Genomic DNA, 12,293 nt, shown 5'->3' with positions numbered 1-12,293 from the left:
GCAACATTCTTCTAACTCTAGAAAGTGCAATTCAAATATATATATATATATATATTTTTTGCACAGGTAAACTGGCAAATTAGGCATTTGAATCATTATTTAGTAGACTGAAAACAGGTTAATACATAGGTTTAATCATAAATAGGTTTATATCACAAATCTATTGTTAATATTTAATATGCTATGTATCGTCGGACACTTTTTAAACGCAATTTGCAATATACTAATTTAAGGGGATACATTTACAGTTATTTTAAAAAATATTATCTTTTAAAGCTAGGCAGTATGTGAATGGAATACCTTATTGCGATTTTATTTTTGAACTATACCAGAGAATGTCTAATATCCTTAGACGGCTTTGACTATACTTTCTCAAACATCATAATTAAAAAAAAAAGATAGACTACAGCGCCCTCTTAAGGATGATCTTGCTGAACTGCAGTTTCCGGATGATGATGATGATGATGATGATGACAGGTCGCGCGAGGCTGGAGTGTTCGCGCGCGAACAGCCCAGCAGCTCTGAGGTAAACAAAACAAAAAAGAAAAAAGCTACGTTTTCGCTTCGGATCAGTCCATTTAGACGTCGCTTGACATGTTAGAACAAACGGACTATCGACATTTCGAGAGAGAGTAAGAAATGTGTTAGATTTTTTATTCTAGTCTTTATTCAACTTGTACTAAAACTTCACGAGACAATCAAGTAACGTTAACGTTAAAACAAAACGAGAACAGAGTACAAATAACAATCTTTTATTTGTGAGGTGAGGCGATTTAGTGTTTTAATATATTTTAGGTACATTGTATGTACAGTACACAATGTAACGTTAGTAAGATTTTCCCAACGAAGTATTGGGGCATTCAATCAAATGTACTACTTTTATGTTGTTTGCATTTCTAGTCTCCCAAAACTTTGGTGAGTGAGGTAGAAATCACCCCAACTAGTCTAAACTATAATAAACTATTAAGTTAAAGTTACTTGTAAAATGTTTTATACTTAATAGCTTGTATATTAACAAATGTGCTAACGTTACTTTTATGTTGTTTGGACATGCAGTCAGCCAAAACCTTGGTGGCTAGTTAGTCATAAAGTCTCTGACCATTAATGTTTTTAGGGCATGCTACTACAACCTCACTAACTTTCCTCAAAGACAAGAGTCAGGATGCTACAGTGAGGTAGAAATCACCCTATTAAGTCACAAACTATTAAGTTACCTGGAAGAGGTTTTATATTTAAGTAATGTATGTATTATGTCAGTATATGTTGTTGTTCGTTAAATTGTTATTTGATTTTACTTTATCACAGGTGAATATCTTAGTTCTCAGTGAGGTCACTACCAAATCTTTCGCTATGAAACTGCGGCGCAAAACAGCCCTGAGACGTCGACAGCAACAGCGAGAACATGAGAAGGTCTCCGAGAGCATCTCTGTGGTTTTGAGGGACTCTGACTCTAGCCAATCAGACAGTGTTGAAGAAATAAAGAAATCTGTCCCTATGAAACTACAGCATAAAACAGCCCTGAGAGGTCGACGGCAACAGCGAGAAGATGAGGTCTCCGAGAGCATCTCTGTGGTGTTAAAGGACACCGACTCTAGCCAATCAGACAGTGTTGAAGAAATAAAGAAATCTTTCTCTATGAAACTGCGGCACAAAACAGCCCTGAAAGGTCGACAGCAAAAGCGAGAACATGAGAAGGTCTACGAGAGCTTCTCTGTGGTGTTAACTGACACAGACTCTAGCCAATCAAACAGTGTTGAAGAAATAAAAGACTATGTGTCTGTTATTCATGATATGAGGCGTCCGATAAAGAAGAGCAGAGCTGGTGCATCATGCCGATTGAGTAAAGAAGATGAGAGGCCGCTTTCCATTGTGAAACCACAATATGGAGCCGTTCAGAAGATCGCCCTGGCTCCAGGTGCAATGGCTGAGGACACTCTAGGAAAGCTAAGGTTGATGGCTAACACCTCTGGCTCTGAGCTGAGGCCGAGAAACTCTGTTGAATCTCGACAAGAGTCTGTATTGGACGAATCCAGTATTGATCTCATGGTGGAATCGGGTCCCAGCTCGCCCTGTCATCCTGTTGATACCATAAGATGCAAAGAATGCGAGAGTCTTTTCGCCAAGATGAGAAGACAGCCGACCCCAAAAGAGAAAAGCAGAGATAGGAGTAAGCATTTCGGATGTGTTGAGATTAAAGAGATAATTCACCCAATAAATCTTTTTTTTTTTTCATCATTTGCTCACCCTCAAGTTGTTCCAAACCTGTTTGAGTTTCTTCTGTTATTTCTTTATTGTTTCTTAAGATATTTTGATGAATGTTGGTAATCAAACGGTTGACGGCACCCATTGACCTCCATAGCGATGGAAGTCAATGGCTACAGTCAACTGTCTGGTTACCAACATTCAGAAGAAAGAAACTCATACAGGTTTGGAACAACTTGAGGGTGAGTAAATGATGACAGAATTTTCATTTTTGGGTGAACAATCACTTTAATGTGTAATATAAAGTGCCTGTTATCATGTTACCAAAAAAAAAAGAAGTTCTTTGTGCATTAGATCCAGAGTCTTTATCTTGTGATGAGTGGATTCTGCTTAAGAAGTGGCACCCTCAGAGACTCCGTCATCGGGAGAAGGGGTATGTTATGTTTTAAATGAATATCCCCCCCCCCCCCCCCCCCAGAATGACGACTATGAGATTTTAACATCTAAAAGACTCAACAAGCAGACAGAGAAAGACTTTACATAAAATGGTCAAGAAATGTCTCAAGTCATTCAGTACCTTAAAAGACAAGATTTTTAAAGTTTCCGTTTGCAAAACAAACAAACAGAAGGCAAAGTCTAAAGACCAGAGGCCTGTTACATGAAGCTATTTGAACAAACTCTGAGTTTCGGAGTAGGTTAAGAGCTGAAAAATCCATATAAATCCAACCTGGTTTAGAGCAGGTTCAACAGGCTCAGAACACTTGATATAAACATTCTCTACCAACTCAGTTTTAATCCAGGGTTTGCAATTAACTTTAAAGGCAAACAGCCAATCACACCGAACATGTAGAGTGTCAGTTTGATTTTCTTCTTGCAAGAGAGCCGGCCCAATTAAATGAAATTAAATAAATTGACATGGCTTGAATAAACACTGCCGCTGCAGCAGAAGTTTGGGAAGGCAGCTGAAAGAAAATATCAGACTATATCAATGCAAGTGTATCAAACAAATAGGCCTTATCATTTATATAGTATCACAAAAGAATACATGTATGCTTAATCTGTTTAAGCTTATATTTTAAAGCTTGCATTTATACATATTCATATCAATTTAAAAGCAAAGTTTTTAATTGTAAATTATTGTAATAAGTATATAAATATATTAATGATACATAATTACAATTCATAATATAAATAAAATAATTAATAAATAATTAAGATTTACTTTTTTTCTCTTTAATTATTACACTCTAAACTGCTTTAATTTGGAGCAGATACAGGGGGATGGCTTTATTGCGTAGATACATGCCACTTTACTCACAGCTGATTGGTCCAGTTTTGGTCTGTCATCTCTAACTCAGAATAAAACAGAGCAGGTTTACCGTGTAGCGTAATTTACCATGGCGATAAAGCCTGCTTAAAACCAATCCACCTTCTTGAGCTGGAAAAAACTGAGTTTGCTCAAACTAATCGCAAAGTTACCTGGGTACCTAGTGAAACCGGCTTCATGCAACAGGTCACATGTGCTCCCAGCAGGCCACAGTCCAGTAGACACATCCTGTTCTGCAGACGATGCACATCTCAAGAAAACAAAGACTAACACATTTTACTTTAAAATAAGGCAAAAGAAAAATGGTGCATAGACTGCCGTCGGGGTTTTATTAAAAGGCTACATTGCAAGTGGTGAATTATCCCTTTAATAATCCCGTTACTTAGGTTTAATGTGAATTGTGTGAATGTTGATCTTCAGATTATTGTGGAAAAGCCTGAGTCACATCAGAAAGCTGTCAGCACAAGGCTCAGATTCTGCAGTCTTCAACAGAACTCAAGTGAACTGCTCCAGACCTCATGTGTTTCAGTGGAGGTGAGTCAATATGAGTCATTTATTATCAGAATCACTGAAACTCAAACTTCCCCTGATCTTGAGCTGAGATCTCATTGTGTTCCACCTCAGCGATGTTGGGCTTGCAACCTATTTCCAATTCATTTTGGGTTGTCTAACCCAGCCCACTTATTGTAATATAATATTTATAATATATGATTGTTTATTATTTTTAGTAGTATTATTTAGAATTTTGTAATTAAAGTAATTTTATAGTTTTTTTGAATAAATGAATACAGTATATACACTGCCGTTCAAAAGCTTGGGGTAGGTACGTTTTTTTATGTCTTTGAAAGAAGTCTTTTATGCTCACCAAGACTGCATTTATTTGTTACATTTATACAGGAAAAACAGTAATATTGTGAAATATTATATTAAATAGAAAACTTTTTTTAATTTTTTAAATGTGATTTATTCCTGTAATGTCAAAGCTGAATTTTAGTCATTACTCCAGTCTTCAGTGTATCATGATCCATCAGAAATCATTCTAATTAGCGGATATGGTAATCAAGTGAACCTGGATGCACATTAAAAGTGCACATAATGCAAACTCGATTCATCTCCCAACTTTTTATGTAACCACAATGTAACTTACAATAGTGACATTCAAAGAAATATTTAAATACCCCAGTACAGTTATTTCAGGGGTAAGTAAAGTCATTTTGTGTGCATATGTTCAGGAGTCTGCGTCGTTGCAAGTATCTGACCCGCATTCAGACTGACCTGTCCATCACCAAAGCAAAGCCACGTCATCGTAAGAGGCCTCGAGCTGTGGTCTGGCCACCCATTGGAGGGTGGAAATCTTCGGTGAAAAGAAAGTCTTCCATAAATGACACATTATCACAGCTTTATCCAGTCGACCTCAGTGTCAGTGGGACACAGGACGACAAACTGATTGTAGATGACCAGATTTCAAGATTAAATGCAGATCACAAGCAGAACTCAGATGCCTCCAGTAAACAGAGGAGGACTTTTGTCCAGGGCAAATTGAACAAGCAAAAAGCGTCTGATGGCCTAGACGGAACGAGGCGGGTGCTGAAGTTTGATGACACGCCTGAAACTGTTGCTGTGGAAACTGCGGAACAAAGGAAAAGCCCTCGGCAGCAGCAGGAACGTGGAGAGATTCGTGAAGCCCAGAATGGTTTCCAGCATGAGCAGCAGGAAGAGTTGTTTGAGGATTCGGAAGGGTTCAGGACGCCCACAGATCTCTTCGCCGTGAAGCCTAAGATTAAACGAGGGAACCAGAAGAAAGTCTCTGCCTCTGGTGATACAAAACCTGCTGTACGGAAGCCAAACTTCAAGTCAATGTTAGCCACAATGGTGAAAAATCAGAACCAGATTATTAAAGAATCCTGCAAATGAGTGTCTATGGGAGTTTTGTAATTAATTCTGGTAGCTGTTGTAAAATTGAAGACATGCATTGCTAGCAACTTCAATTTCTTCGGTTACTTGTTTAAATTAATATATGTGATCTCTAAGAAAATCTGCTAATATTTATTGTTTTGCTACTTTATTTGTGTTCTAGCATTGGCATATGCATGAGTAAATAAATCTTGCATTAACACATCTGTTCGCCTGATGATAATTCCACAGTGGTTTGAACTGCAGTCGCTGTAATAACCACAGAGCGGAGCTGTTTCCAAGCAAACTTGCATTTGTTTTGTCATTTTAGTTTCTTGAGCCATTAAATTGTAATTGTTTAATTTGATGTTTTGACATCTAAAATGACAAAAATGTAAGACTTCCTATTTCTCTTTTTTTTGTGAATCAACCAAAACGGTTTTATCACACAGTAGTTTTAAATGGATACATCTATCTATCTATCTATCTATCTATCTATCTATCTATCTATCTATCTATCTATCTATCTATCTAACATCCTTCAGACCCAGCAATTTAGTTTTGTTTTCTGTATTGGATTAATTTAAATTGTTAATATATGTATTTTATATATATATATATATATATATATATATATATATATATATATATATATATATATATATATATATATATATATAATGTAATATATAGATAGAAGGTATAGACCTTGTCAAAGGTTAAATTATACAAATGTGTGTTTTCACTAGCAGTTATACCTCCTTAAATTTAAATTCCAGAGTAATATATTTGTAATAGCTGTAGAATAAAACAAAACAGCACAAAAAAGTAATTTATCTAGTAATTTCCATAAAGATCGGGGCAAGTTTTTATACGATTTAAATGTTTCAATGTATGCGAATAATCAATTTTTTTTGTGCATTTTTGGTGTTTTGTCTTTCATATTTTTTTATTTTTTATTATTGTAATTAACTTAGCCTAGTGTCACAACATGATCCAGTAGCACCAATATAAACAAATCTTAATATATATATCTTTTTTGCAGTGTCATGACGAAAAATGAGCCGAAATGCTTCGGAATAGCACTTTTATCACACAATTATAAACTCTGCCCACAAGGCAAGTCTTCTGCTGTTTTATGAACCAACGAAGTACTTCTTAACACTGACTTTACACTTAGTGGTTTTAAATGGGTTTACATACATAAAAAAGCTTGAAACTACGATGTGTGCCGTTATTGGTGCTGATGTTGAGGGGTTGGGCTCAGTGACTCCACTGTCACAACCCAAAAGCGCACTGATCCATCACACAACATCAGTTTAGGAAGAGCGAGCGGGCAAGAATGCAGCAAAACCGGACTTTTACCCAGGGGACTGCTTAGAGAGCAGTTTTATTATTTGTTTTCCTTTTGGATGGACAATCACATCCACACATAATCGTGTTAGGATATGTGAGTGTTGCAGAGGAAAGGCATGCAGCCAGATGAGCAGAGCTAAGAGGATTTAATGCTGCTGGACATAAGCCACGCTGAGTAAAGAAGAAGATTATATTGTTTTAATCAAATGCAAAAAAAGTTTTTATTTCACTTTGAGTTTGGACTGTCGAGGAGCGATGCTTGTCTTTCATCCTCTCTTAATGCAATCTGTGAACGACACTGTAAGGATGCTCATCGCACAGAGATGTATGGGTCCAACTCTACAGTAGAAGGGTGAGTTATACTAAAACAGATGAATAATATTAATTATTATTTGCTAACACTTTATTTTTCTTTGCACCTATTTTATGTAATAAAATTCCAATAAAGAATAACCACAAGCATCTTCTCAGAATAACTGCTTGTTCATTAATATTGCTCAGTTATTTCCTGCGGTGTCATCATTTCAATCTAATTTAAACTACATTATTGTAATTCTATTAAACATGTTTCATGACCCCATTTTATTTGAGAGACTACATGGTGAGTTTGTAAGTTTTAGAATTTATTTTTCACACCACGGGATCTGCAAAAAAGTTAAAAGGCGATTAAGATGGGTAACCAGTAAACTTGACCGGTTATAATATGCGCTTTCTTTTATACATTCATATATATTTTAACCTGTTATTTGTTAATGCCATGCTAAAATAATTACACTGTTACATGATGTAGTGTAAAGTTTGACCATTTCTTCTTATCTGTTTTTTGTTCTCAAAACAAATTTCCTCGTATATCTTTAAGCATGATGGTTTTGTGTTTTTAGGCATACTGACCCAAGACCCTGCCACGAGTGGATCTGATCTTTATTAACCCAGATCTGGACTCATAAAATACATGAAGATGTGCCAGATGTGTTACTCTGCCCTGCTTATGCTCTGCTTACACATGGTATGAGTTTTATTTCAATTATTTTAATTAAAGCAAACATTTGCAGAATTTGTTTTGCCAAAGTTAATGAACCTTTTATTCTCTCAGGGTCTACTGGTGAGAGATGGGGAAAAGACATTGTGTATTATTATCATTATTATTATCTCTGCAACTTATACTTCTATCTCCTCAACTATAAGTTGTTGAAGTATTTTTGTTTTATTTTGAGAAAACAGGTAGGTATAAATTTAAAAATAAATAAATAAATATAAATTTTTAATTTTTTAATTATTGTATAGTTTTATTCGACAGAGTCAAAACAGTTTGGATAATCCAAATATGCCTTTAGAATATGCTGTGGCTGTTTGTCCACTTTCCTGTATAAATCTTAAAATAATCCAGTTTCCGCAGGGTCCTTTATCCATCAGCTTTATTTATTTCTCAAAGGAGAACAAAATGTGCGCGTAATTTTTTTTTCTCCAAAGATTAATTTGAATGCATATGAATTGACTTCACAAAGCCTATCCAGAGTTTAATTTAGAAACCGGTTTAAGCCAGTTTAAGATGAAATGACAACCTATGTGATGGCTTTAGCCTTAAGTCCTCTCTCAAGAGACTTCTCTTTCATTGCCATCACTAAGCCAAATTTTATCATGTTTATTACTCTTTATTTATGTTCATCTTTGAACTGTAATAAAATTGATTTACTATAACTAAGTACAAGTCTAATCTCTAATAAAAAAAAAAAAAAGTTAAATAAGGTTTTTATTTCCACAGAGATTTATGATAAATTAACCAGTTACATTTATAAAAAATAAAATAAAAAAACTCCTCAAAAGAACAAAAAAACACCTTCCATCTCTGGTCTTTTCTTTTTGGCAGAGAATGTCAGTTGTTTTTTTAATTGTTTTGTTGATCATGAATTTGCACTCTATTGAAGTAGACAAACAGAGATTTTTTTTTCATGCACGGAAGGTAGTTCTCATTCACCATCATGGGTTTGAATTGTGAGGTGTACAGAACAGATTATCTGTGTATCCTAAATATCTACCCGCTTTGGTTCTTTATCTCTGAGCATGAAAGAGAAATGCTGGAGAAAGCTGAATATATACTTGGAGAGATAAACAGCCTCTTGGGACATATATACACTTTCATTCTATCAAATTATGCTTTTGAAAGTATGTGTGAGAGAGTCTTTTGAGCTTTGCTGAAAGATAGAGAGATAGACAGAAGGAGATTTACCTGATCTTCCTCCTTTTGTCCTTTCTGTGCAATTTTCTATTCATTCTTATTTCACCTTACCTACAGTACAAAAAAGTAAACACTGATTGGCTGTATTACTAATCTGAAACTAGACAAACAGAGCTAGTAGAACTCATGGTTGTTTTTTAAGAACCAGTTTTGCTGGGTGTGTGAGGGAGTTTATTATGTCAGTAATAAACTCACATTGCAGTGAACAGTTTCATACTCTGAAGATGTTACATCCTGTTTGCATCATTTAAACAATGCAGATGCAGCTTTCAGTTTCTCATCCTTTATGTACTGATTATTTAGTAGTGATGCAGCTTTACGTACTAGCTGTAGTTATAGCTGTTATTCATGTTATACTAGATATTCATGTATAATTTTGCATCCAAGGTGTGAATGTGGACATGCACATCAGTTTATGGTATTTTAGGAACTCTTAAAATCTTAATAACCTAATGTTCACTGAATCGAATTTTTTTTTTTTTATACTTACATGCAACTTAAAATCTAAATTTTGTTCTTAATACACATTTCTGGTCTGGATATTTGTGGCACCCTAAAAAGCTTTTTTGATCCCCAATCCTCCACCAGATTTTTCTGGTTTGACATAATGGTCCCTTAAATATCTTGTCGTTTTTACAGTGTGGTATGAAATTATCACTTTTTGTGAGGCATTATTTGGGGTTCCTCAGATTGATACACTGGCAGAACCCTCATGTAGAACCTCGTCTGCCTTTCTAAAAGGGCAGTTTCCTTTAGGAACCTTCAAAATGGAAACCAGTTCCTGCAAGAACTCTAAACACTATCATTAGTACCTCCAGCAACCCCATCATAAGGGAAAGTGCCTTCGAGTTCACACTAGGATAGTTGAAGCACCTTCAAAAGGTTTCCTAGCAGTTCTCCAAAGGGTTCCACTAGCAAACTAAGAAAACCCAAATGGTGCCTGAAATGCCAATTAATTCTTAATGGACCCACAAAAATAGGTCACCTTATGGAAATAGAGTGGGTTGTGAATGTCATTTCATATATACTTTAAGATAAACCACTGGTTTGAATTGGAATCTTTCATTTTTCTCTATAAGCATCTACAACCTTTACGGTTAACAGTCCTCTTCCTGGTTTTGTCTTTGAAGGTGACATGTGGCACGGAGCTCAGTCCTCTGGGTTGGGGAGAGAGTGATAAGGAGGAAAGTGTCTCTTCTTACGGCTCTCGTTCAGGGATTCTCAAATCCCTGCGGCTTTTCTCCCACACATCCCAATCTAACAGCCAGAGCCGTGAAGCTGCTCCGGACCCTGGGGCGCTGGATCTTTGGGCTTGGTTATCCAACCACACTGATACCGAAGGAACCCTCTCGAGGGCCAAACGTCGTCCCTATGTGAAAACAGGCAAGTTTAAGAAAATGTTTGGTTGGGGCGACTTCCATTCAAACATCAAAACGGTCAAGCTCAACCTTCTCATTACTGGTAAGATTGTTGACCACGGCAACGGAACCTTCAGCGTATATTTCCGCCACAATTCCACCGGCCTGGGTAATGTGTCCGTCAGTCTGGTCCCGCCCTCCAAGGCTGTCGATTTTGAGATCACTCAACAGGAAACCACTGAGGGACCTAAAGACAATAAGGCCTTCAATTGTCGCGTGGAATACGAGAAGACGGACCGCAGCAAGAGGACGTCTGTTTGCAGCGACTTCCCGAACAGGGTATGCTTCCAGGAGCAGACCCAAAGCCATGTTTCCTGGCTTTGCTCCAAGCCCTTCAAGGTCATCTGCATCTACATTGACTTCTTCAGTGCAGACTACAAGCTAGTACAGAAGGTCTGCCCAGACTACAACTACCACAGTGACACTCCCTATACCTCTGTTGGATAGCACAGCCTAGATTAGATGTTTTGAGGTAACTTAGGTGTCATCTAACTATTACAGCCTCTCTAACCTGTTGTTTCCTTGTCCTGTTCCACAAAGAACCGGATAAATGGAAGCAAGGTCAGATGAGGAACCACTCTTTTTATTCCACCTGACTTGTCCTTGATGACAGGAATAGTTCACCCAAAACAGAAATTGTTTATTCATTTTTAAAATCTATTTTTCTGTTCCACAGAAGAAAGTCAGTCAAACCGGTTAAGAACAAAATGAGGGTAAATGATGACAGAATTTTCTTTTTTGGGTGAACTAACCCAAGCTTAACCCAGACCTGATTTTCCTTGTGTGCTTTACACTTACGCTTGGACAAGACCAACACATCTACGGTTCCCACAGTGACCCCTAACCCTTTATCAGTGACTGTTGTGACGTCATCAGTGTGAAGTTTTAAAAGATACACAAATTTCCCAATCAACATAAGCTGGGATTCATGAACAAACAAAAAATATAAAACATCTTGTGTTGCAGCCATTTGTGATGCCCTCCTTTTCATGCCAACATGTTTTTGTGTTCACAGAAAGTCAATAACTAAGATTAATGTTGAAGCCATGTGTTCCACTGTATCCTCAGTTCTTTTGTATTTTGTTTCATTATTAAAGAAAAGACGAGATTTGAGTTTCCAGAACTCTCCCTTGTGTATTTTCTTTATTGACTCCAAGGGCCTCATTTATAAAACATGCGTACGCACAGATTTGAACTTAAAGTGTGCGTATGCAAAAATCCAAGGTAATGTTCATCTTTTACGTGGAAAAGTGCTTAGCGCCACGTATGGGTCCAAACAGACATACGCACTTTTCCTTGTGGCAGAGATTCTTAAGTACTGCAGGTATTTGGAAATCTAACGCAAATTTCACTGCTCGCCATTCTCAAGTAAATGTTTTGGACGTTGACTGGTGCTCGTATTTTTATGTTAAAGACATTAATTAGGATCTGAAACAATTCAGCTGCGCACAACTTCAAAATCATTTGCAAATTATTTCACATCTGGAAGACAGGCGTACGCACGTTTTTTGTGCGTATGTTAAATTACTGAACCTGATGAAGCCCCAAGACTGTCGGCAGATATTCGGTTGGATAGAAATCCTTGCACAGATGCGGTGAACAAAAAAATATTGTGGTTGTCAAACAAACCATTCGAAGTCAAATCTGTACTACATTTTCTACAAAATCTTTTTAATTAAAAGCCTTAGCATCCCTCCTGTGCTACCAGAGGAGAATCTCAGTACAGAACAGCCACTTCAACAGTGTAATGTCTTCAAATTCTGCCATTTGAAAAAAAAAGAGATGACTTTCACATCAGCAGAAAAACATTTCATTTGCAAAGGTCTGATCATATATGCTGACTCTGATCTGAAAAAATACA

At 36.7% G+C, this 12,293-nt stretch overlaps 2 protein-coding genes across 4 annotated transcripts; both read left to right on the top strand.

The window, feature by feature from the left end:
* Positions 1–393: 393 nt before the first annotated feature.
* Positions 394–5,647, top strand: LOC143711794 (uncharacterized). 3 transcript variants are annotated; one of them, XM_077203785.1, is made up of 6 exons: positions 394–526; positions 1,115–1,175; positions 1,306–2,167; positions 2,557–2,635; positions 3,950–4,063; positions 4,762–5,647. In XM_077203785.1, the coding sequence occupies exons 1-6, from the start codon at positions 423–425 to the stop codon at positions 5,441–5,443; spliced, it is 1,902 nt and encodes a 633-aa protein (XP_077059900.1). In that variant the 5' UTR covers positions 394–422; the 3' UTR covers positions 5,444–5,647. The 3 variants fall into 3 exon arrangements, with proteins under 3 accessions (XP_077059900.1, XP_077059902.1, XP_077059903.1); XM_077203787.1 differs by having other exon boundaries at positions 470–632; XM_077203788.1 differs by lacking the exon at positions 1,115–1,175 and having other exon boundaries at positions 473–632.
* A 980-nt stretch (positions 5,648–6,627) lies between these two features.
* Positions 6,628–11,494, top strand: nxph2b (neurexophilin 2b). Its single transcript, XM_077203784.1, has 3 exons — positions 6,628–7,130; positions 7,660–7,784; positions 10,145–11,494. The coding sequence occupies exons 2-3, from the start codon at positions 7,731–7,733 to the stop codon at positions 10,877–10,879; spliced, it is 789 nt and encodes a 262-aa protein (XP_077059899.1). The 5' UTR covers positions 6,628–7,130; positions 7,660–7,730; the 3' UTR covers positions 10,880–11,494.
* The last annotated feature ends 799 nt before the right edge of the window (positions 11,495–12,293 follow it).

The sequence above is a fragment of the Siphateles boraxobius genome, unplaced genomic scaffold (genome assembly GCF_051911475.1).
Source record: "Siphateles boraxobius isolate OS27281-9 unplaced genomic scaffold, OSU_SipBor_1 5, whole genome shotgun sequence".
Classification (NCBI taxonomy): Eukaryota; Metazoa; Chordata; class Actinopteri; order Cypriniformes; family Leuciscidae; genus Siphateles; species Siphateles boraxobius.
Note: the sequence above shows the minus strand (reverse complement) of the source record. Positions and strands in the feature narration are given on the sequence as shown.

Bases quoted from the DNA above. Each gene is read 5' to 3' on its own strand.
- nxph2b (XM_077203784.1), top strand. From the start codon at position 7,731: ATGAAGATGTGCCAGATGTGTTACTCTGCCCTGCTTATGCTCTGCTTA. The intron at 7,785-10,144 runs GTATGAGTTTTA...TTGTCTTTGAAG, and splicing joins TTATGCTCTGCTTACACATG to GTGACATGTGGCACGGAGCT.
- LOC143711794 (XM_077203785.1), top strand. From the start codon at position 423: ATGATCTTGCTGAACTGCAGTTTCCGGATGATGATGATGATGATGATG. The intron at 527-1,114 runs GTAAACAAAACA...TAATGTTTTTAG, and splicing joins AACAGCCCAGCAGCTCTGAG to GGCATGCTACTACAACCTCA. The intron at 1,176-1,305 runs GTAGAAATCACC...ACTTTATCACAG, and splicing joins AGTCAGGATGCTACAGTGAG to GTGAATATCTTAGTTCTCAG.